A 25,565-nucleotide genomic window follows, 5' to 3' on the forward strand; every position below is an offset into this window, starting at 1 on the left:
CCTTTTTATATGTTGGCTTATCTCCAACACTCCACCTTCTCCGGACAGAGAGAAACCTCCCGTCCAGATGTCCAATGACCTTTGACCTGACCCTTTAACTTTTAGGCTAGCGAATAACCCCATGTCCTGTATCCCATTAGAGAAGACAACTGGGTCATTCAGTCGTCTTGGACCATGCCTATCCCCTTAGGTCAGATGACTTCTAAGCAAATTGTGGAACCCATGAAGTAGAGCATCTGTCCAGACACTCCTTCAGTTCCAAACAAGGCACACATACAAAAAAGTATATATAATGGTAATAACAAGATATTAAAACTAAGAACATTAAGGAGTATAATATACTACAATGATCTCCAGCAGCTCCAGGAAGAGAAGAAGAAACAAGAAGATGAACTGCAGAGACAGAAGATGGAGCTGGAGATCAAGAACAAACAGGTCCATCTGTTCAACAACTAAACTGAGATGAGAATCCACACAGACCTAAATGTTGTGTCTTCAATCACTAAATCAAATCAATCATCTCTCTTCTTCTCTGTCCTTCCTCCCAGTTGGAGCAGCAGCTCCAGGAAGAGAAGAAGAAGCTGGAGGAGAAGATCAGAGAGGTTCATGTTTCTACCTAAATCAATGAGCTGTCTCTTCTTTCTCTTTATCTACTTCATACAACACTGAGACAGAAATAACTGTGTGAAGCTCAAGAGTCTCTAGAGAGAAGAAGGAAATCTGTTCATTGTCCTGAGAGACACAATCTGATCAACACTCTCAACAGCTTTTATCATGAAGATGTCTGTCATCTGGTCTTCGTCTCCTCTCTCCTGCCAGATTAACACTGAGCTGCTGAAGCTCATTGAAGACAATCAGAGGACAGAGGACGAGCTGAAGGAGCTGAAGGAAAATCTGAAGACCAAGAAGTCAGAGGTTTATTTCTTCATATTGATCCTTCAGCATTGATTCACATGTCTAGTTGATTTCCTTCATCTCACCTCCACTCAGTGACATGATGTCTCAGATAAAGTCCACTGGCTGTATAATGAGCTCCTGGGTTGTAGAACTGAACAGAGACTTTAAAGTGGTCATCATGTCTCTGTCTGTCTCTCCCTCCTCCCTCACAGCTGCAGACAATCAGAAACACACCAACCTGGTCTCTCCTCCATCTTCTAGTAAGTCCTGATGTCATGAACCCAGTGAAACTCTGTGATGTTCCTCATGAACTAAACACCAAAGTCATTGATGATCTCATCAGCTTTTCTCAGCTGTAGACTGTGAATGAGATCAACACTGAGACACAGACTGATTCTCTGCTGCTTGTTGCTTCACTTTCTTCATCAACTTCATCAACACAATGAACTGGTTCAGTCTCCTCTGTGGAGAAACCACAACCACAAGACACAGAAAAGTTCAGCAACCACCTGATGTTGCATTTGTTTCTATATGAGTCATTGGACAGTGAGTTCAGTCACATGTTCTTCTTCTAATCCAGGGTCCAACCAAAGAAGAACTGAAGAAGAGGGAGGAAGCTGTGCAGGAAGTAGAAACACTGGAGAACGAGCTGAAGACCAAGGAGACTGAACTGGTTCAGTCTCCTCTGTGGAGAAACCACAACCACAAGACACAGAAAAGTTCAGCAACCACCTGATGTTGCATTTGTTTCTATATGAGTCATTGGACAGTGAGTTCAGTCACATGTTCTTCTTCTAATCCAGGGTCCAACCAAAGAAGAACTGAAGAAGAGGGAGGAAGCTGTGCAGGAAGTAGAAACACTGGAGAACGAGCTGAAGACCAAGGAGACTGAGCTCCAGACCAAGAACAATGAGGTTCAGAAGATCTTTGTTTAGTTTCCTTTGACCTCTGTCACTGGCTGTTTAACACTGAATTAAATAATTTAAATTTGTGTCAAAAACAAAATGTAAGAAAATCATGATGTTCGGTTTACATACAAGAACAGGTTGGTCAGACAAAGACTGGTTTTAGATAAACAGAAACAAAAAGAACATTCTGTGTTGTCATTAAATGTTCTCTGGAAATATTCAACATGAATAATCAAAAAGAAAATCTCAGTTTAAAAACATATTTCATGGGAAGTATTTACAGCAGCTCTAACTTTATTTTTATTTTTCATTTGTGTCTCTGATCTTGTTGTTTGTCTTTTCTCTCCAGTTCTTTAAAAAACAATCTGAGCTGCTGCAGCTGATCCTGGATCACTTTCACACACCGGAGAAGAACCAGGAGACCTTGATGACAACGGTTTGTATTTAACAGTGTTAAAGTGAAGTAAGATGTTATGGTAGCCCCCCCCCCCCCCCCCCTGCAGTGTTAGTGCATCCCAGTGTCTCATTCTCCATGTGGCGCCCTCTCCCTTCCTGCTCAGCTAAAAGGTCCCAGCCTTCCTTTCAGGATCCTCGAAGACCACCACCCTTCCCCTCACATGTGCATTAGTGACACCCTGTGAATCGCTCTACGACACCACATGAGACTGAATGATACATAACAAAGGAGGACTGTAATGTTGTGCCTCACTCCTTATGCTGCATCAGGACGTTGTATTTTTAATTCTGGATGTTGCTGGGAACAAAAATATAATTCCCCCTATACCCAGTGGCAAACAATAACATTTTCTGTCCCATTTTTACCACCAACATTTGAAATGAAATTAAAACATTCACCATCTGATCTCTGCTCTGTTTTCTTTCCTCTCAGCTGAAACAGAAACAAGATGAACTCCAGCAGCTCCAGGAAGAGAAGAAGAAACAAGAAGATGAACTGCAGAGACAGAAGACGGAGCTGGAGATCAAGAACAAAGAGGTTCACCTGTTCAACAACTAAACTGAGATTGACATGTCTAGTTGATTTTCTTCATCTCTCCTCCACTCAGTGACATGATGTCTCAGATAAAGTCCACTGGCTGTATAATGAGCTCCTGGGTTGTAGAACTGAACAGAGACTTTAAAGTGGTCATCATGTCTCTGTCTGTCTCTCCCTCCTCCCTCACAGCTGGAGTTGCTCAGAAACCCAACAACCTGGTCTCACCTCAGTCCTCTAGTAAGTCCTGACATCATGAACCCAGTGAAACTCTGTGATGTTCCTCATGAACTAAACACCAAAGTCATTGATGATCTCATCAGCTTTTCTCAGCTGTAGACTGTGAATGAGATCAACACTGAGACACAGACTGATTCTCTGCTGCTTGTTGCTTCACTTTCTTCGTCAACTTCATGAACACAACATCTGAACTGGTTCAGTCTCCTCTGAGGAGAAACCACATGTTACCAACCACAAGACACAGAAAAGTTCAGCAACGACCTGATGCTGCATTTGTTTCTATATGAGTCATTGGACAGTCAGTTCAGTCACATGTTCTTCTTCTGATCCAGGATCCAGCCAAAAGAGAACTGAAGAAGAAGAAGGAGAAAGCTGAGCAGGAAGTAGAAACACTGGAGAAGGAGCTGGAGACCAAAGAGACTGAGCTCCAGACCAAGACCAAGGAGGTTCAGAACATTTTTGTTTAGTTTCCTTTGACCTCTGTCACTGGCTGTTTAACACTGAATTAAATTATTTCGATTTAAAGTTAAGTTAATGTTAAAGATACTTTAATAATACATTACAATGTTACCGGCAGCGGAAGACAACACAAGACCACAAACACAATATTGCACAACCTGTTACAAACTTGTGTCAGTTTGTGTCGAAAACAAGACAGACAAAGACTGGTTTTAGATAAACAAAAGCAAAAAGAATCCTGTGTTTTCATTAAATGGAAATATTCAACATGAATAATCTAAAAGTCTAGAAAATCTAAAATCTAAAATCTCAGTTTAAAAACATATTTTCTGGGAAGTATTTACAGCAGCTCTAACTTTAATTTAGTTTTTCATTTGCGTCTCAGATCTTGTTTTTGTTTTCTCTCCAGTTGGTAGAAAAACAATCTGAGCTGCTGCAGCTGATCCTGGATCACTTTCACACACTGGAGAAGAAACAGGAGACCTCGATGACAACGGTTCGTATTTGTATTTTTTACACTTGTAAAGTGAAGAAAGAAGAAATGGAAAAGAGGAGAGCTGCTGGCATCTAACGGCTTAAAAACTCAAAGTGAATAGTTGTAAAACCTAAAACAAACCACCCATAGATGAAAAGTCCACCCTCTGTCCAAACAGGTGAAATTGCGTTGAGATTTTTTTCCACATATCAATTTAATAAATATTTGCCCTCTCACCTCTGTGTGTCTCTTCTACCACCAGAAACATTATATGAAACATGATGTGTCATGACCGTCATGCTTATGAAAATGTGAAGAACTTATATTCATGATTTTGTAACATAAGATATGTTTAGACAAGGATCTTAGCTAGTCATATATAAGGAGAGGGGGTGGGAGTTTATAAGTTTTACTTCTTCTCACTCCTTTTCGAATATGTATTCTATATTTCATGTTTAAATGTTTTGTCTTATTCTCTTTTTTTATTATTATTTTATTTTCATATTTGAAATAAACACTTCAATCAATCAATCAATCGATCTATGAACCCCAGAGGAGAGGTCTGACATCATGTTACATTATATACTCTAATATGTTATTACATCACATCTGTCTGCTTATGTTATATTTATTTATATTTTATCCACAACCACTTTTTTGCTTTTTTGTTACAGATTGTGGCAGAATGTACAGTATGCGACGATAACTCTGAGGACATTTGCTGATGTAGTTTAATATTGTGTTTCAGGTTTTTATGAACTTCCACACATAATAACACAAACAACACAACACACTGTAACAGTGAGTTATTACAGTAAAGTCATTACTGCTTATACACATGAGAAACAAAGAATAGATCAAAAATAAAAACTGATTCATCCACCAATAGAATATAATAAAGACAGTGAGGGCGACTGTGACAGTAGTTTATACAATAAAAGCTGTTTTTGTTTTGTCCTCTGTTTCAAACTAAGTCCACTGTCCAACAGATGGACAGAGTCTTTGGAGCTGATTTAACACAGTCTGAGGATCTGATCATCATTCAGAGTGTTTTCATATCTTCACTTTCTGTAAATAATTCACAGTTTGATTGTAGAACAACATCTGTGTAGACGTCATGTCATTTTTATTATTACTATTTTTTTAATAAAACTCGTTTGTACTACTCATTGCAGTTGATTCTTTATTTCAGTAGTTTGTTGTTGATCCTGATACAAGTGACACCTTCAGGGTCACACCTGAGATTTTCTGTCACTTGTGCTGATTTAGTTGATAATTTATTTTTTACAGAAATGTGGCTAATATTAAACACTACAGGAAATGCTGAGTTATGAGTTTCATTGTAAACAAAACAAATCATCCATCAAACCAAGCTGAAGCTCCTGCTGCTGGTTTCCAGTCGTCATCAGAGTGAGACTTGATTTCCTTAAAGCTGCAGTGTCTCAGTTTATCAACTGCTCAGACTAAAGAGTCATTGATCTGAGTCATGATGGTTTTAATTGCAGCTGTAATATTTTACACTGGTGATCACCAGGCTCAAAGTTCACTTCAGCACAAACACACTCATAGTGAAACTTTTAATCATTGATTAATTCATTACCGGTAATATGTAAAGTCTGAAAACGTCTGTATGAATGAGGTTTTAATGTTTGCAGCTACTTCACCCTCCAGTCAGTTTCTTCAGAGTTTAGAGACCAATCAGCAGCTGTTACTGATCAATATACTGAACGATTAGTACATGAAATTCTACAACTGATCAACTAACCCTAACCCAACTACAAATGATCACCAAAACTAGATGATATGATTGTTCTTATATTATACTGTATATGTGAATTAAATTCAGTTTTTATGAATAAAGCTTGGAGAAAAAAAACACTTAAAAATGTACAATTTTATTACATACAATTAACATGATTTTTGATTTTGAAACTTTATTATCGGTCATTTCTCCTTCAACAAACCAACTCTCTCTTCAGTCTTCATTTGTGAGTCTTTTGCACTGTAAGACAAAATACATCAAGATTATATCTGTGGTTAATTATGACAAAATCAACGGTCAATTACTCAACTTTTCACTGAGCTTTCTTCATTGGCCTTCTTGGTTGAATGGATCTTTCTCAGGTTATTAGGTGATGAAAAAATAAGTAAAAAAGATCTCACCCTGAGTTTTAGGGAACTTCTATATTTTCCAATACATACGCATGATTCAGAAAATCATCAGTTGCTTCTACATCTGGTTATAAATACTCCAGCGGGCAGAGTGAAGGTCTGAACAGGCCTCTTACCGTTTTCTGTCTGTGCTTCTCTGCTGTGGTTTGTCTCAGTGCAGACGTTCAAACTCTCACCAGTGTCAGCAGCGTCTAAAACAACAGACCACAGAGAGAGGAAGCAGAAATCATTCAGACGTTAGAGTCGACCGCTTCAACTGCCACTGACTCCTCTTCTTATTTTAACCTCCTCAGTGGTCGACCTAGATGATGAACACCTGAATCTTAAAATAAGTTTCATCAGAACAAAGACGTGTGAAAAGTCTTGTTGTGTGTTTCACATTGTGTTGAAGAAAAAACAAAGTGGAGTTCACCTCCGTCCTTTTCCTTTTTGTGACAGATGCATATGTCACGACTGCATACGTCAAACTATCCAGATCATCTGCATCGTCAACTCCAGAAACTGAAACACAGAAAATGTGTGAAAGGTTGTATATACACTCTGTACTTTATATCTAGATCATCTGAATCAAATTAGTTAAAACTCACCTGAGTCTGATGTCCTTGATGTCTTTGAGCAAACTGATGGAAAGAAAAGTAAAATTATTGACATCAGTAGAAAAAGACTTTAAATCATTGTCATACAGTATATTAGAGAGAGAGAAGCTGGTTCTCTGTACCATCGTGTGGGATGAACCCCAGCATCAGCAGCAGCAGCAGCAGCATCAGGGCAACAGCCAAGACAATGATGATGATGATGATCCACTGCAGACTACGATGGTTTGTAGAGTCAGAGTCATTGGAGACGAGTTCTTTCTGAGCTGGTGGACACATGATGGAAACTGAACGTGATGCAACTTCACATATGACAACTGCTGTAGAACTAGATTCTTAAAATAATATATGGTTAAGACACAATCACATATTCAAACACTACTTCAAATATCTGTAAATATTAACAATACAGAAGAACCTTCAGTTAATAAAATACATTCATGAACTTTTATTTATTTATATATTTAAAATATCCTTAGGACAAATGTGACAAAGGCTGTGTTAAATAGGCCAATATTTTCTTATTCAATTTACAACATTTCAGGATGGAGGTCAGTAACTATAATATCCGTAAATATTAAAATCACACAAGAAGCCTTAACTTCCAAAATAATTCAGAAAGTCAAATATTAGTGCTGTCAAAGTTGACACGTTCATTTTCGTGATTCATTTTCAACATTTAATGCGTTAAAAAAAAGTAACGCCATTACTTAACCTTTGTTAACCTTGTTTTGTATGTAGGTCTACTACGCCGACAGCTTTAAGCTGTAGCGCTGCGTCACTTTAAGTTTTAACATGTTTTCATCCAAGTAAGCGTTTAGATCCCCAATATGCGGTTAGTTTATCCAAATGACGCCTGTTTGGAAACTTGCTCCGACGTTTGGGAGAAGTGTGGGAGCCTTTTGATCAGTTGACAGCCCTAATATTATACAATAGTAGTATATGATGAACATGGTATTATATGTAGTTCTTAAAACAGGCAGAGCAATTGTTGTTGGTGATTTCAACATTCATGTGGACAATGTTAATGACAGTCTTGGTTCTGCATTCATTTCACTATTAGACTCAGTAGGCTTCTGCCAGTGTGTGCATGAACCAACTCATTGCTTTAATCATACCTTAGACCTTGTACTGACATATGGTATTGAAGTTGATCATCTAACAGTTTTTCCACATGTTCCGCTCCTATCTGACCATTACTTGATCACTTTTGAACTTTCAATAACTGGCAACACAACAACAGGCAAATACTATTATTCAAGATCTCTTTCTGATGATACTTCAAGTAAATTTGCAGAACTGATTCCACTAGCTCTGGGTTCAATACCTTGTCTCAACACATTTGAGGTCTCTCCAGTCACATATAGCCCTTCCCAAATTGATGACTTTGTGGATAGAGTTTCAAATTCACTACGTACAACACTAGACTCTATTGCTCCTTTGAAAAGAAAGATGCTTAAGCACAGTAACACTGCCCCATGGTACAATTCTCAGACTCGAAAATTAAAACAAGAGACACGCAGATTAGAGAGGAAATGGCGCTCTTCTAAACTGGAGGAATCACGAGTACTGTGGCAGGATACCCTCAAATTATACAAGAAGGAACTTCATGCTGCTAGGGCAGCCTATTACTCAGTTTTAATCGAGAACAACAAAAATAATCCAAGGTTTCTTTTCAGTACTGTTGCCAGGCTGACACAGAGCCAGTGCTCTGCTGATTCAGCTATTCCTATAAGCTTAACAAGTAATGATTTTATGAATTTTTTTAATAATAAAACTTTATCTATAAGAGAGAAAGTCAAGACATTACTGCCCTCTTGTAACACTGACAATGCAAACTCTGTTTCAGCTACAGGACCAGCTAACCACCTTCATTGCTTCAAACCATAGGGCCTCAGCAATTAATATCAGTAATCACCTCCTCCAGATCAGCTACTTGTTTCCTTGACCCTATTCCCACTAAATTACTCAAAGACATGTTACCCCAGGTTAGCACTTTTCTGTTAGATATGATTAACCCCTCACTTTTAACAGGCTATGTACCACAATCCTTCAAAGTAGCTGCAATCAAACCTCTCCTTAAAAAGCCCACGCTTGATCCGGAGGTTCTGGCTAACTATAGGCCAATTTCTAACCTTCCCTTTCTTTCTAAAGTCTTGGAGAAGGTGGTAGCAGATCAATTAAATGAGTTTTTACAGAATAATAGTCTATTTGAAATGTTTCAATCAGGTTTTCGTAGGCACCACAGCACAGAGTCTGCTCTGGTTAAAGTCACGAATGACCTTTTAATTGCATCAGATGAGGGATGTCTATCTGTACTTGTTCTGCTTGATCTTAGCGCGGCTTTCGATACCGTTGATCATCAAATTCTAATAGAGAGACTCGACACACTAATTGGTATCAAAGGTACTGCACTAAGCTGGTTTAGATCCTACCTTTCTAACAGAACTCAGTTTGTACATGTTAACGATGAATCCTCTTTGTACACCAAAGTGAGCTATGGCGTTCCACAAGGATCAGTACTTGGCCCAATTTTATTCATTTTATATCTGCTTCCTCTTGGTAGCGTTATTAAAAAATATGATATTAATTTTCATTGTTATGCGGACGACGTTCAGTTATACTTATCTTTTAAACCTAACGAAACCAACAAAATTTCTAAACTTCAAGCTTGTCTGCAGGATATTAAAATATGGATGACTCGTAACTTTCTGCTGCTCAACTCAGATAAGACTGAAGTTATTGTACTAGGTCCTAAACATCTTAGAAAACAACTAGTCAATGATACTGTTACTTTAAATGACATCTCTTTAACTTCAGCCCTCACGGTTAGAAATCTTGGTGTTATTTTTGATCAGAATTTATCATTTGACTCTCACATTAAAGAAATCTCAAGAACCGCCTTTTTTCATCTGCGTAACATTTCCAAAATCAGATCCCTTCTATCTCTACAGGACGCAGAAAAATTAATTCATGCATTTGTGACCTCACGACTTGACTACTGTAACTCTTTACTGTCGGGTTGTCCGAGTAAGTCACTTAGGCCACTTCAATTAGTTCAAAACACTGCTGCCCGTGTCCTGACTGGGACGAGAAAAAGAGACCATATCTCTCCTGTCTTGGCCTCTCTTCACTGGCTCCCAGTAACTGCTAGGATAGATTTTAAAGTTCTCCTCCTAACATATAAAGCACTACATGGTCAGGCACCCTCATATCTTGAGGACCTTATAGTTCCCTACCACCCAAATAAGACTCTGCGATCCCAAAATGCAGGCTTCCTGGCTGTGCCCAGAGTATTAAAAAGTAGTATGGGAGGCAGGGCTTTCTGCTATCGGGCCCCACTTCTCTGGAATAAACTTCCAATTCAAATTCGTGGGGCAGATACTCTTTCTATTTTTAAAAATCGACTTAAAACATTCCTTTTTAATAGAGCATATAACTAGGGATCTGACTATGGTATCTTTTATCTTTTTATTTTTATTTTTTTCCTCAAATTGATTTGTTTTTAACTTGGCTTAATTTTATTGATTGTTTTGTTTTATCACTACTACTGTTTTATTGTCACTGTGTATTTTTACTGCCTGATTGTTGATTGATATTGTTTTTAATTGTTTGATTTGTTTAAAGCACCTTGAGATGCATTTCATGTATGAAAGGTGCTATATAAATAAAATTATTATTATTATTATTATATGTTGTATTTCAGATTTCATCTTATAACTTTTTACAGGCTGAACCCTAGGCCTGCATGTATACTTACATACTGTATACCTAAGGAAAACAATTCAATGCAAGTAAATATATTGTATGTACAATTTTCCATAAATAAATGATGTTTAGATGACTTCTAATGTACAATGTACAATCTCCAATAATAAATAATAAACATATTTTGTTCATTAGTAACTGTTCAGTCTCACCTGTGACAGTCAGTCTGCTCTCTGGTGACTCTCCAGCTCCCTGGATGTACTTGTACAATCCTTCATCAGACTTGGAGACGTTCATCGTCACCTCCATGGCAGCACTGTTGGTCACCACTTTTCCATTTTTGTAGAAAACAGCTTTCAGGTTGGTGGAAGTCGTCTTGTTTCTGCAGCGCAGAGTCACAGGATCTCCCTCCATCACAGGAAGAGCAGGACTCTCCAGGATCACTGAGCCACCTGAAGAAAATGTGAGTGAAACATTAGAAGCATGAAAATATGTACATTTGTCCTGTATCTGTTTTTTCCCCATCTGCAATATAAAATAGGCTCAGTGGGTTGTTATCTTCATTCTGGACAAACACTAAGAGAAACCTCAGATTATTGCATGTTCACAGTAGATCTGTAGGGGAATCAGAAGAACAATGAACGTACCAGTGATGGTGATGTCAATTAAGTTGCTTCTTTCTCCTCCGTCAGTCTCACACCAGTATTCTCCACTGTCTGATGGATAAGCTCTGTCAATGCTGCAGGATGACCCTGATGATGTCCTGTTCATGACACATGCTGTAGGTGACAAGATACCGTTCCAGACTTTTCTGAACTGAGCAGAACCATCTGTGCCATCACAATGAATAGAAACAGACTCGTGTTCAAAGAACTGCAGACGGTCTATTGTGATACGAAGAGAAGTTGCACCTGAAAGTTCACAAATAAAACATCAAAACGTTGGTATTTGAATATCCATCACCAGAAAAGCTACATTTAAATGGATCAACATTCATCAGTCTTGTGACCTATACAATAATACAGACTATGTTTATCTTTTCTTTCTTTTTTTTTTTTTTTTTTGCAAGTGATGTGCTGGTATTTAAAGGAATTCGAAGCATTAAGTGATCGTTTTTAACTCACAGAAAAACTAAAATCTCAAAACAGTTTTAGATCAACAAGCTTCCACAAATCTTCAGACAGACAGAATGATGCATAAAACAATCTTCATAGTTTATATAGCCTATATATTAAACATGATCAAAAAGGAGTTCTTCACCACTTTGTTGAGCATAAAGACTCTGAACTCGTGTCTCCAGCAGAAGAAATTCAAGCATCACTGGAGAAACAAAGGAGCAATGTTGTAAATGAGCAACAGATGCTTTGATGAGCAGCAACATCTAAAAGTGAGGACAGAAAGAGATGAAATGTGACACTGAGTACTCACACAGTCTGAAGCAGAGAGCTGTGACCTCCATGTCGTCTTGCTGCAGACTGAGCGTTGAGCTGAAATACAACTGAAGTAGAACGTACGTGACAACTTCCTCTTCCTGTGGAGGTTATTTCTGATGCTGCTGCAGAAGGGGGGGCAGCGTCTCAGAGGCTGAGGTGGTCTCTGACTCTGTGAGGGAGAATCAACCATCACTGCACCTCTGTCTTCATGGCAAAATATGTTGTCAATGTGATGATGTCATAACCTGCAAGAGACAGACACCAAACTACCAAATAAAGCAAGTGACATAGATGATCCTTATATTGTTTGCAGAGCACAGCTCAAACAAGAATCAACATTCTTTACTTTGATAAAACAAGCAACACTTGAGACGATCACCAAGACAAGTAAAACTAATACATTCAAAATTGTCACATTAACTCTATGACACCAATTTTATTTTAATTTCCCTCTACAACAACTCTGTGTGGTAACGTTGTGTTATTATCTCATAGCGTGGTGAATGTGCAGGTCACAACTTGTCCACCAGAGCGTTGTGGAGTTGTTGGATTGTGTATTTGATGAGTTTGATGAGGGACGGGGACCTGTAACGTTCACCTCCATTGTGTTCACTGAGCAGCTCACATCTCTGCCCCGCCCATCTCAAAACAACATGTACCGATAATTAAAGGTAATGAACCTACTGCTATGACTATAGGGATTATGGTGAGGAGGATCTGACTGAATGTTAAACTATCCCTTGTCACCAAAGTGACCAGACAGTATTTCTCTACTTACCAACAAGAAGCTCAACGTAGGATTCAGTTCCCTTGTTTGTGATGAAACATCTGTATCTCCCTTCATCACCAGGTTTCACTCTGGACAGTTTCAGTGAAATGTTTCCGTGCTTCAGTTCATCAGTGAACAGTGAAATCCTCTGAGCAGCTCATGACTCTGCTCTGCCGTTCTAAAAATAGCTTGCACTGACAATTAAAGGTAACAAACCTACTGCTATGACTATAGGGATTATGGTGAGAGGAGGATCTGACTAAATGTTGAACTATCCCTTTAAAGGCTTGATGGATGTAAAAAGAACAAAACTCCCCCTACAGTAAGAGCAGGTAAAAACAGTTACCACTTGATGTGTACTACACTTTGAAGCTTTATTGTTTTATCAGCTGATCAGTTGCCTGGCAACAGGGTCAAAGTTCAGACACTCAGTGAAATTGAACTCTGAACATTATGTTTGTGTTTAAAGCTGAACTGATTTACTGATCTGTGGTCAGATTCACATTTAGATCAACAGGGACATTTACATCATTTGTATTATAAATTGTAAACAACAAATCAACTTGACTGAACTGAAGTTTTTGAAGTTCAACATGATCAATAGAGATAGAGAACAAGATCAATACTAAGTTTTCTGCTGAAACTGGTCTTAAGTCACTTTATGGTCGTGAACAGTAAATGATTTAAACTTTACACCTGTCGTCAGTTGAAATGAGCAACACAACTAGCAACAGGTACGTGGTCTTTAATGTTGCTTCTATTTTCAATGTAATAACATAAAAATGTTGCATTGATCATTGATTGTTATTTATTTATTTCGTATTATTGTCTCACATGAACTGTTACAGATGAGACATGAACAGACTGTAGAATGGAAATTATCATCCACGATTGTAAACTCAAAAGGTTGTTATGTGAAACTGCTTTGCACAATTGCACGGTAGCAAGGCTGGTTTTCCTGGATATGCAAACGTCTCTAAGAATATACTGTTAAAACTGAAAGAATGGAAATGTTGATTGAATTTAGTTAAAATTTAAAGGAACATATTCCGAAATATGGAACAATAAAACACAGGAGGACGTAACTTTTTTATTTGCTGTAACTTCAATTAAAACCAGTATAAGTACTCATTCGAGTATCTGGAGTAATAGCGTCCTTAAAACAAGAATCTTTTATTTTGAAATTTTCTCAGGAGTTTATTTTTGACTGGATTATAATTTAATAATTTAATTTAATAATTTATCATGAACACAAATTTCACAGTGAACTGCATAATGTGTCATCAGATGGCTGGATTCTCCATTCAGTCTCCACTCACAACCATCAGTGTCCTGGTCGTCCATCTTCTCATGCTGCCCCATGTTGGAGGTAACTTCAATACTAAGTTAAATTAACTGTTTCCTGTAAATATAATGAAAAAAATATTCATGTCTGTCCTGATAGTTCAGAAAAAAACAACTAATTATAGAATATATTATCTCTTTTCAGGTCAGTCTCTGTTAGTTGTTCCCTCTCAGCCAATAGTGGCCACAGTTGGCGATGACATCATTTTGCCGTGTCACCTTGAACCAGCTGAGGATGTTACTGCCAACACAGTGGAGTGGTCGAGGTCTGACCTGAAGCCAAGGTTTGTCCATGTGCGACGTGGAGGTCAGGAGCTCGCAGATATGAAACATCCATCGTACTCAGGACGAACATCACTGTTCACTGATGAACTGAAGCACGGAAACATTTCACTGAAACTGTCCAGAGTGAAACCTGCTGATGAAGGGAGATACAGATGTTTCATCACAAACAAGCGAACTGAATCCTTTGTTGAGCTTCTTGTTGGTAAGTAGTGAAATACTGTCTGGTCACTTTGGTCCTTAGTTAAAGGGTTAGTTCAACATTTAGTCAGATTCTCATATCACCATAATCCCTATAGTCATTACCATTAATTATCGGTGCATGTTGTTTTTAGAACGGCGGAGCAGAGCCGTGAGCTGCTCAGAGCTACGCTACGGAGGCTCATGGGATTTCTTGGTTTCCCTCATCAAACTCATCAAATACACAATCCAACAACTCCAAAACGCTCTGGTGGTTGTTGAGCTGCATATTCACCACGCTATGAAATAATCATGTAAATGCAAATGCAGCCAGAATTACATTCTTGAAATCACGCCGCCCAGCAGCCAAGTCTGGAAGACCAAGACCTTCAGTCTTGACAAGGGAAAGACAGGCTTGAGTACCACAACACTCTCTGTTAGGACACAAAGCAATCTTATGCCAGCTCCACTCAACTCGACAAGACTCAGCTTTAGTACCAGGTAGGCAAGGCAAGGCAATTTTATTTGTATAGCCCGTTTTTACAAACAGTTTGTCTCAAAGGGCTTTACATGGCATCGTAGCAGCATCCTCTGTCCTTAGACCCTCACATCCACTGAGGAAAAACTCCGCGGAAAACCCTTTTAACAGGGAAAAATCGGAGAAACCTCAGGGTGAGCAACAGAGGAGGGATCCCTCACCCAGGACGGACAGACGTGCAATAGATGTTGTTACAGACAAGAAAACAGTTTACAGTTTGTCACAGAATGTGCGAAATATGGAAATGTTAGCAGGAGTTGATGAAGGCAGTCTCTGCTGAGGGGGGGGGGGGGCTGGCCAGCTCGATGGGAGGACTGGGTGGTAGACTGGTCCATGGGAAGGGAGGGGAGGCCGGTCTAACAGCAGGGGAAAGGGGTGGGAGGGGCGATGCAGGCGGAGGCTGGTGCAGAGAGATGGAGCTCCGGTGGATCTGCGGAAACACGGAGAGAGTGCGAGACACCAAGGCCAAACTACAAAGTACAACAGAAAATGGCAGTTCAAGAATATACTGAGGAGAGGAGAGGAGAGGAGAGGGAAGGAGAGGAGAGGAGAGGAGAGGAGAGGAGAGGAGAGGAGAGGAGAGGAGAGGAGAGGAGAGGAGAGGAGAGGAAAGGAGAGGAGAGGAGGGGAAAGGAGAGGGCTCTGTGTAGCCAGATGTGTCCCCAGCAGTCTAAGCCTATAGCAGCGTAGCTATAAAATGGTTCAGAGCTACCTGAACCAGCCCTAACTAAAAGCCCTGTCATAAAGGAAGGTCTTAAGTCTAGACTTAAATGTAGTTAGAGTGTCTGCCTCTCTGACCCATGGAGAGAGCTGGTTCCACAGTAAAGGAGCCCGGTAACTGAAGGCTCTACCTCCCAGTCTGTTTTTAGAGATACTGGGAGTCACTAACAGACCTGCGTTCTGGGAGCGGAGTGCTCTGGTAGGACAGTAAGGAATGATTAGTTCTTTCAGATAGGATGGAGCTTTATCATTAAGAGCCTTATAAGTTAGCAGAAGGATTTTGAATTCTATTCTAAATCCTACAGGAAGCCAGTGGAGAGAAGCTAAGGTGGGAGAGATGTGCTCTCTCTTCCTAACTCCTCTCAAAACCCTTGCTGCGGCATTCTGGACCAGCTGGAGACTCTTTAGAGAGTTTTTCGGACATCCTGACAGGAGAGAGTTGCAGTAGTCTAGCCTAGAAGTGATAAATGCATGTACTAGCTACTAGGTACTATTCCACAATGTCATCTTCTGTGCAACACACATACCAATGACATAAATGTCTGGACCTCCTCGATTGACCACTGCATGTTTTTTGAGACTGCCATTTCCTGAAATGAACTGAACTGACTGACAAATTGCGATCACTGTGAAAGCTTGTCTGTTTAAAAATGGCCGACAAGTGTTTGAGCTGTGCATTAATGATACAATGATGATTATTTCTGACCAATCAGTGGTCTGCAGTGTTTGCACTTGCGTTGTTTGGTACTTAATGGAAACCCAAAAAGGCCAAGTCGAGTTGAGTCGAGTCGAGTCACGTTCACAGGTGGAATCACTTCCACCAACAGGCAGTTAGCAGGAGGTTAGTCGCTGTATGTTGTTATTGGCGGGAAGCTGATAAAGCGAGTCACAAGTTCACATACCATATGTGGAAATGACTACACATCTACACTCCTGAAACTGCCACTCCCTCAGAGTTAAGTGTTTTCAGGTGGCTTCAGTTGGTTTGACAAATCATGTCATCTGTAATCCCTCATGTGGCGCAATAGTTAAGTGTGTGATCCCCAGAGTCGTCAGAAAAATCTGCTGAAGCCAGTTGGTTAGTGTGAACCCAAAGTCTTTTCTAGATCAGCAACGACTGTGAAAATCTTGTAGTGTGTCAACCAGCATTCCGACACGCATTATTGGCTTTATTACATTTAAAATGGCCAAAATTATTACGTTATTGGCTGTTATTACGTTATTGGCCGTTATTACGTTTTTGGTTGCTACACCCCCCCACTCCAAAACACTGCTATTCCGAACGTCCCCCCGAAACACCGCTGTTCCAACACCCACGCCCGCCCGCAGCTGTCCGTGGTGCTGAACCGGCTGACATTGTTTACATTCTGTGTTGCGCTGTGAAACACGCACTGCTCAAAGACTGGGCAGATCTGTCCTTGCTTTCTCCCCCACTCCGTTGAGGGACATCTCCCACAGTGTAAAAGAAATACACGTTACGAAGAATGGAAGTCTGTTTTCGGAAAGGCGGGGTGTAACCCCCCCAGTTTTAGGTGTTAGTGTTAGGAGGGTTAGGGAAGGAACCAACTGTTGGTTAAGTTTGAAGTCGTCAATGGTATTCAGCTTCATGGGTATTCATTTGATATGATTTGATATGATATGATATTGAAATGTCCCTCTTGTTTATCTTCAGGTGCTGCCTCGTCACCTGTCATCAGTTTAGCAGGGACTGACAAAGACAAGGGGGGAGTGGTGTTACAGTGTGAGTCTAAAGGCTGGTATCCAGAGCCTGAGCTGCTGTGGCTGGACGCTGAGGGAAAGCTGCTCTCTGCTGGACCTACAGAGACAGTCAGAGGTCCTGATGTCCTCTATACTGTCAGCAGCAGAGTGACTGTGGAGAAGAGACACAGCAACAGCTTCACATGTAGAGTCCAACAGAAGACCATCAACCAGACCAGAGACACTCACATTCATGTTCCAGGTCAAAACTCTACATTTAAACACTGTGTTAGTTTCAAACAGCTGAGGTCTAGTTCTACACAAACACCATCTGATCTGATTGTGTGTTGTCTCATTTCAGATGATTTCTTTAAGGTCCAGTCCAGTTATTCTCCTGTCATCACTGGCTTGGCTGTTATTTTGGCTGTTTCCATCATGATCATTATCTCACTTGTCTTTTATGTGTTGAAGAAGAGACAAATCATCAGTAAGTCACAAATGAACTACTGTGGTTTGTCGATGTCAAGTTTCCTCACAGGTTCAATGTGAATGGCTTCAATAGAAAGACTGAGTTAGTGGTGGGAACAGAGAAGTTCACTGTGACGTGTGACACTGTGTCAGTGAAATTTAATTTGTGTGTCCGGTGTTTAATTTTTAATCACTGGAATCAAAGTGGAAGATTTTGTTTTTTTGTCATTTTGTTTCCTGTATTATTTTTACAGAGACCAAGACAGTTAAACAGGACGAAGAAAACGGTACACAGGTAAAATAGGAAAAACATTTAATTCAACAGACAAGACTATTTGCTGCTTCATACTTTCTATCAATGGAATCTATAATAATAAAAAATCTCCATCTAATCTTTTCTCTGTTTTCTTTCCTCTCGGATGAAACAGAAACCAGTAGAACTCCAGCAGCTCCTGGAAGAGAAGAAGAAACCAGAAGATGAACTGCAGAGACAGAAGAAGCAGCTGGAGACCAAGAACAAACAGGTTCATCTGTTCAACAACTAAACTGAGATGAGAATCCACACAGACCTAAATGTTGTGTCTTCATTCACTAAATCAAATCACTCATCTCCCTTCTTCTCTGTCCTTCCTCCCAGTTGGAGCAGCAGCTCCAGGAAGAGAAGAAGAAGCTGGAGGAGAAGATCAGAGAGGTTCATGTTTCTACCTAAATCAATGAGCTGTCTCTTCTTCTCTCTCTTTATCTACTTCATACAACACTGAGACAGGAAATAATGTAACATGTTACTGTTCATGAATGTTTATTTGTTGCACTTATGAACACAAGTAAAAACCGATGAGAATAGCATTCATCTATTAATGTTTATTATAATGTTACACTGTATTGTCTTTCTGAAGCTTAAACAGTGAAACTGTCCCACATTATCTTTGGTCAGATGGAAAATCAGCAGAGACAGATAAAATGATCAAATCATTAAGCTCATCTCTGCTCTGCTCTCTTTCCTCTCAGCTGAAAAATAAAGAAGATGAACTCCAGGCAGAGAAGAAGAAACTAGAAGATGAACTCCAGAAAGAGAAGAAGAAACAAGAAGATGAACTGCAGAAACAGAAGAAGGAGCTGGAAACCAAGAACCAACAGGTTCATCTGTTCAACAACTAAACTGAGATGAGAATCCACACAGACCTAAATGTTGTGTCTTCATTCACTAAATCAAATCAATCATCTCTCTTCTCTCTGTCCTTCCTCCCAGTTGGAGAAGCAGCTCCAGGATGAGAAGAAGAAGCTGGAGGAGAAGATCAGAGAGGTTCATGTTTCTACCTAAATCAATGAGCTGTCTCTTCTTCTCTCTCTTTATCTACTTCATACAACACTGAGACCCTCAAGAGTCTCTAGAGAGAAGAAGGAAATCTGTCAATTGTCCTGAAAGACACTCTCAACAGCTTTTAAAATGTTAACATGAAGATGTCTGTCATCTGGTCTTCATCTCCTCTCTCCTCCCAGATTATAAAGAAACAAGCTGAGCTGCTGAAGCTCAGTGTAGATGAACAGAGGACGGAGGACAAGCTGAAGGAGCTGAAGGAAAAGCTGAAGACCAATAACTCTGAGGTTTATTTCTTCATATTGATCCTTCAGCATTGATTCACATGTCTAGTTGATTTTCTTCATCTCACCTCCACTCAGTGACATGATGTCTCAGATAAAGTCCACTGGCTGTATAATGAGCTCCTGGGTTGTAGAACTGAACAGAGACTTTAAAGTGGTCATCATGTCTCTGTCTGTCTCTCCTCCTCCCTCACAGCTGGAGGAGATCAAGGATGAACTAGCCAAGTATTCCATGGTTTCTTTGGTAAGTCCTGACATCATGAACCCAGTGAAACTCTGTGATGTTCCTCATAAACTAAACACCAAAGTCATTGATGATCTCATCAGCTTTTCTCAGCTGTAGACTGTGAATGAGATCAACACTGAGACACAGACTGATTCTCTGCTGCTTGTTGCTTCACTTTCTTCATCAACTTCATCAACACAACATCTGAACTGGTTCAGTCTCCTCTGAGGAGAAACCACATGTTACCAACCACAATAGAAATAGAAATAGAAATAGAAAATATACACAGAAAAGTTCAGCAACGACCTGATGCTGCATTTGTTTCTATATGAGTCATTGGACAGTGAGTTCAGTCACATGTTCTTCTTCTGATCCAGAGTCCAACCAAAAGAGAACTGAAGAAGAAGAAGGAGGAAGCTGAGCAGGAAGTAAAAACACTGGAGAACGCGCTGAAGAACAAGGAGACTGAGCTCCAGACCAAGATCAAGGAGGTTCTGAAGATCTTTGTTTAGTTTCCTTTGACCTCTGTCACTGGCTGTTTAACACTGAATTAAATAATTTAAATTTGTGTCAAAAACAAAATGTAAGAAAATCATGATGTTTGGTTTAAAGACAAGAACAGGTTGGTCAGACAAAGACTGGTTTTAGATAAACAGAAACAAAAAGAACATTCTGTGTCATTAAATGTTCTCTGGAAATATTCAACATGAATAATCAAAAAGAAAATCTTAGTTTTAAAACATATTTCCTGGGAAGTATTTACAGCAGCTCTAACTTTATTTTTATTTTTCATTTGTGTCCAGTGGCGGCTGGTGCTAAAATAAATTGGGGGGGGGGGCGTCAGATAAATAAGATAAATAAAGAGCATTGCTAACTTCACATCCAGCAGTAAACAGCAGTCAGCAGCGGATCTCTCCCTCTGTACAAACGCTCCGTTCTGATCCAGCTCCACTGGACTTTCAAAGTAAAGGTGACGCCAGGCTAAATAGAGAAACAGCGGCGCCTTTATAGCCATTTTAGGATGAAACTCTGAACATAACCTGCGGCCACCGCCATTGTCTCCTGTCTTGTTGTTGTGTGTCTGATCCGTGTGCACGCGGGTGCGTCTGTAACAGCTCCGCTGCCAGGGGAGTGACTTTGATTGACAGGTCAGGTATCATGAATCAATCCGATTGGATGAAAAAACGACCCAAACGCGCTGATTGGCCACGGGCGCAGAGAGCTGCGCCCGGAGGAGAATCTTGAAGTGACCAATTAGAGACCAGCGTGAAGTCACATGGAAGCCAAAAGTTTAAGAGCCCACATACACACTCATTAGGCCGGCGCCCCTCGCTATTGAAATGTATGAAACAACCCAGAATAAACCCAATATGGAATGGAAAGGCTTACACATTTCAAAGTAAAACCCATTGTATGAGTGAATACTGAACAGATATGGTAATTACTTTTTATTATGTTATTTATGTTTACTGTGTCTACACTTTTTTCCTGAAATTTTGATGGGGGCGGCGCCCTAGCGCCCCCTATTGACCGGCCGCCACTGTTTGTGTCTCTGATCTTGTTTTTTGTCTTTTCTCTCCAGTTCTTTAAAAAACAATCTGAGCTGCTGCAGCTGATCCTGGATCACTTTCACACATTGGAGAACAAGCAGGAGACCTCAATGACAACGGTTTGTATTTAACAGTGTTAAAGTGAAGCAACATGTTATGGTACCCCCCCCCCCCCCCCCCCCCGTGCAATGTTAGTGCATCCCAGTGTCTGATTCTCCGTGTGGCGTCCTCTCCCTTCCTGCTCAGCTAAAAGGTCCCAGCCTCCCTTTCAGGATCCTCGAAGACCACTACCCTTCCCCTCACGTGTGCATCAGTGACACCCTGTGAATCGCTCTACGACACCACATGAGACTGAATCATACATAACAAAGGAGGATTGTAATTTTGTGCCTCACTCCTTATGCTGCGTCAGGACACTGTATTTTTAATTCTGGATGTTGCTGGGAACAAAAATATAATTCCCTCAATACCCAGTGGCAAACGATAACATTTTCTGTCTCATTTTTACCTCCAAAATTTGAAATGAAATTAAAACATTCACCATCTCATCTCTGCTCCGTTCTCGTTCCTCTCAGCTGAAACAGAAACAAGATGAACTCCAGCAGCTCCAGGAAGAGAAGAAGAAACAAGAAGATGAACTGCAGAGACAGAAGAAGGAGCTGGAGTTCGAGAAGAGACAGGTTCATCTGTTCAACAACTAAACTGAGATTCACATGTCTAGTTGATTTTCTTCTTCTCTCCTCCACTCAGTGACATGATGTCTCAGATAAAGTCCACTGGCTGTATAATGAGCTCCTGGGTTGTAGAACTGAACAGAGACTTTAAAGTGGTCATCTGTCTCTCCCTCCTCCCTCACAGCTGGAGATGATCAGAAACCCAACAACCTGGTCTCACCTCAGTCCTCTAGTAAGTCCTGACCTCATGAACCCAGTGAAACTCTGTGATTTTCCTCATGAACTAAACACCAAAGTCATTGATGATCTCATCAGCTTTTCTCAGCTGTAGACTGTGAATGAGATCAACACTGAGACACAGACTGATTCTCTGCTGCTTGTTGCTTCACTTTCTTCATCAACTTCATGAACACAACATCTGAACTGGTTCAGTCTCCTCTGAGGAGAAACCACATGTTACCAACCACAAGACACAGAAAAGTTCAGCAACGACCTGATGCTGCATTTGTTTCTATATGAGTCATTGGACAGTGAGTTCAGTCACATGTTCTTCATTTGATCCAGGATTCAGCCAGAGGAAAACTGAAGAAGAAGGAGGAGGAAGCTGAACAGGAAGTAGAAATACTGGAGATGGAGCTGGAGACCAAGGAGACTGAGCTCCAGACCAAGATCAAGGAGGTTCAGAAGATTTTTGTTTAGTTTCCTTTGACCTCTGTCGCTTTCTGTTTAACACTGAATTAAATTATTTTGATTTAAAGTTAAGTTAAGTTAAAGATACTTTATTAATATATTACAATGTTACCAGCAGCGGAAGACAACACAAGTCCACAAACACGCATCATGCACAAAAATACACAATAACAACAATATTGCACAACCCGTTACAAACTTGTGTCAGTTTGTGTCGAAAACAAGACAGACAAAGATTGGTTTTAGATAAACAAAAGCAAAAAGAATCCTGTCTTTTCATTAAATGGAAATATTCAACATGAATAATCTAAAAGTCTAGAAAATCTAAAATCTAAAATCTAAAATCTAAAAATCTCAGTTTAAAAACATATTTTCTGGGAAGTATTTACAGGAGCTCTAACTTTAATTTAGTTTTTCATTTGCGTCTCTGATCTTGTTTTTGTTTTCTCTCCAGTTGTTACAAAAACATTCTGAGCTGCTGCAGCTGATCCTGGATCACTTTCACACACTGGAGAAGAACCAGGAGACCTCGATGACAACGGTTCGTATTTGTACTTTTTACACTTGTAAAGTGAAGAAAGAAGAAATGGAAAAGAGGAGAGCTGCTGGAATCTAACGGCTTAAAAACTCAAAGTGAATAGTTGTAAACCACCCATGGATGAAAAGTCCATCCTCTGTCCAAACAGGTGAAAATGCGTTGATAATTTTTTTCCACGTATCAATTGTAATAAATATTTGCCTTCTCACCTCTGTGTGTCTCTTCTACCTCCAGAAACATTATATGAAACATGATGTGTCGTGATCGTCATGCTTATGAAAATGTGAAGAAATTTACTTTCAAGAAAATGTGAAACAAACTCATGGATGGAGATTCATAAACAACATGAGTGAAGGAAACAGACCAGGCTTCTTCCAGCTGATCTTCTCCTCCATCCACCTCCACTCACTGCTTCACACATCTAACTGGATGTTTCCTCCTCCATCAGACATCCAGCCAGCAGAGACAGGATGAACCAGACAAAGGCTTCACCTTTTGGATTGACACATTTGGAAAATCTGTTTTTCTCAGTAACGAGTCCACTAAGGTAAAGTTGTTGTCTGAAGATCAGAGAAGAAATGTGTGTTTCCCAGTAGAAGCTGGATTTGAGCTGAGCTTCTCCTTTACCAAAAAGAAGAAACTCTTAGTGAAGTTTAGTGATTATTGTCCTTCATGGTTATTTAGTCAGTCTCATGTTGTCACTTCCTGTTTGACATGATCCACTTTACTTCAAACAGAAGCTGCAGGTGAAGAACTGCAAGTTACAACTGGAGTTCACCAAGAAAAGTGAAATCATCACAATCACAGAGCTTCTCCTGGAGCCAGGACAGACAATCCCTGTGAGTTTCACTTGTTGTTAAAAGTTGTTTTACAGCTCTTCTCTGTTTTTTTCCTCCTCATTTCCTGCTTAAAGGGACATTCTGACTATTTACTGCTTCACATCCATGAAGCTGGGGAAGTGATGGATGGTCAAACCTCTACAAACACTAGACTCTACAATTTCCACAGAGCAACAGAAACATGATAGGACTTTCCTCACAGCCTGAGCTGTACTCTGTGTGACAAACACACTTCATATGTCAAAGAGCTGCAGGTGAACACAGGGTTTCTGTCACGGAGAGAACAATTCACAGCTTTCATCTTCTCTAACTCTATGTTCACAGATCTGGGAAAAAGAGGGAAAGTACAAACAAGGATATGGAGACCTCAAAAAAGCAACACTTATAAACTCCAGTGGAGAGGTCTGACATCATGTTACATTATATACTCTAATATGTTATTACATCACATCTGTCTGATTATGTTATATTTATTTATATTTGTAACCACAACCTCTTTTTTGCTTTTTGTTTCAGACTGTGAGGACATGTACTCGTCGATAACTCTGAAGACGTTTGCTGATGTAGTTTAATATTGTTTCAGGTTTTTATGAACTTCCACACATAATAACACAAACAACACAACACACTGTAACAGTGAGACATTACTGTGAAGTCATTACTGCTTATACACATGAGAAACAAAGAATAGATCAAAATAAAAACTGATTCATCCTTCAATAGAATATAATAAAGACAGTGAGGACGACTGTGACAGTAGTTTATACAATAAAAGCTGTTTTTATTTTGTCCTCTGTTTCAAACTAAGTCCACTGTCCAACAGATGGACAGAGTCTTTGGAGCTGATTTAACACAGTCTGAGGATCTGATCATCATTCAGAGTGTTTTCATATCTTCACTTTCTGTAAATCATTCACCGTTTGATTGTAGAACAACATCTGTGTGTAGACATCATGTCATTTTATTATTATTTTTTAATAAAACACGTTTGTACAGTCGTTGCAGTTGATTCTTTAGTTCAGTGGTTTGAGGAGAAATCTGCTCACAGGACTTTGTTGATCCTGATACAAGTGACACCTTCAGGGTCACACCTGAGATTTTCTGCCACATGTGATTTAGTTGAAATTAGAAATGTAGCTAATATTAAACACTACAGGAAATGCTAAGTTAGGAGTTTCATTGTAAAAAAAACAAACAATCATCCATCAAACCAAGCTGAAGCTCCTGCTGCTGGTTTCCAGTCGTCATCAGAGTGAGACTTGATTTCCTTAAAGCTGCAGTGTCTCAGTTTATCAACTGCTCAGGCTAAATCGGCCCTAACCAGCCCACAACGCTACAGGTTGACTGCAGGATAAAAATACAATCTCATTGTTGGCGGGTGGGCAATAAACTGTAAAGTTTCAGAGTAAATCCTGGATGGTAAGGAATTAAGACTAGTACCCAGTCCACTAATCATGAAACAACATGTTTATGCTGCACATTGAGTTAAAGAGGAGAACCGTGACAATACATAGAAACCATTTGACACATACAAACTCAGCTCCAATCAGGATAGTTACTCAAACTTATTT

The 25,565-nt window shown here is 39.8% G+C and overlaps 5 protein-coding genes across 9 annotated transcripts in view; all 5 read left to right on the top strand.

Annotated features, from left to right (window-relative positions):
* LOC311001374 (uncharacterized protein) overlaps window positions 1-24,932 on the top strand; it is a 98,408-nt gene extending 73,476 nt beyond the window's left edge. The window contains exons 3-8 of the mRNA XM_083992456.1: window positions 22,492-22,605; window positions 23,072-23,158; window positions 23,604-23,702; window positions 23,893-23,994; window positions 24,319-24,396; window positions 24,511-24,932. Coding sequence (XP_083848582.1) covers window positions 22,558-22,605; window positions 23,072-23,158; window positions 23,604-23,702; window positions 23,893-23,994; window positions 24,319-24,396; window positions 24,511-24,537 — 441 coding nt within the window. The 5' untranslated portion in view covers window positions 22,492-22,557 and the 3' untranslated portion in view covers window positions 24,538-24,932. The remainder of the gene's footprint in view (window positions 1-22,491; window positions 22,606-23,071; window positions 23,159-23,603; window positions 23,703-23,892; window positions 23,995-24,318; window positions 24,397-24,510) is intronic.
* Window positions 1-25,565, top strand: part of LOC311001324 (uncharacterized protein) — a 130,261-nt gene that overhangs the window by 61,428 nt on the left and 43,268 nt on the right. For 2 of the 5 annotated variants that reach the window (XM_083992375.1, XM_083992378.1), the window contains exon 1: window positions 13,362-13,383. The exons of 2 other annotated variants lie outside the window; for them this stretch is intronic. The gene's annotated coding sequence lies outside the window, so the exon portion shown is untranslated. Of the gene's footprint in view, window positions 1-13,333; window positions 13,384-25,565 lie in introns of those variants that run through there. One more of the 5 variants, XM_083992379.1, reaches the window with a different exon arrangement.
* Window positions 781-20,130, top strand: LOC311001470 (uncharacterized protein; the record flags this gene model as incomplete). Its single annotated transcript, XM_083992558.1, has 6 exons — window positions 781-915; window positions 1,478-1,570; window positions 1,701-1,811; window positions 2,155-2,241; window positions 2,695-3,036; window positions 20,081-20,130. 5 exons carry the CDS (start codon window positions 781-783, stop codon window positions 2,818-2,820), a joined length of 552 nt encoding a protein of 183 aa, XP_083848684.1. The 3' UTR covers window positions 2,821-3,036; window positions 20,081-20,130.
* LOC311001471 (butyrophilin subfamily 3 member A2-like) lies at window positions 13,911-21,580 on the top strand (the record flags this gene model as incomplete). The annotated part of the gene is made up of 10 exons (XM_083992559.1): window positions 13,911-14,014; window positions 14,135-14,476; window positions 17,382-17,669; window positions 17,769-17,894; window positions 18,130-18,170; window positions 18,304-18,399; window positions 19,376-19,480; window positions 19,674-19,721; window positions 20,081-20,194; window positions 21,500-21,580. The coding sequence occupies exons 1-10, from the start codon at window positions 13,921-13,923 to the stop codon at window positions 21,578-21,580; spliced, it is 1,335 nt and encodes a 444-aa protein (XP_083848685.1). The 5' UTR covers window positions 13,911-13,920.
* The window catches only part of LOC311001373 (uncharacterized protein), a 29,167-nt gene continuing 21,901 nt past the window's right edge, over window positions 18,300-25,565 (top strand). Inside the window, exons 1-3 of the mRNA XM_083992455.1 lie at window positions 18,300-18,399; window positions 19,125-19,178; window positions 19,376-19,480. The gene's annotated coding sequence lies outside the window, so the exon portion shown is untranslated. The remainder of the gene's footprint in view (window positions 18,400-19,124; window positions 19,179-19,375; window positions 19,481-25,565) is intronic.

Source organism: Trachurus trachurus (genome assembly GCF_905171665.1).
Source record: "Trachurus trachurus genome assembly, chromosome: 18".
NCBI lineage: Eukaryota > Metazoa > Chordata > Actinopteri > Carangiformes > Carangidae > Trachurus > Trachurus trachurus.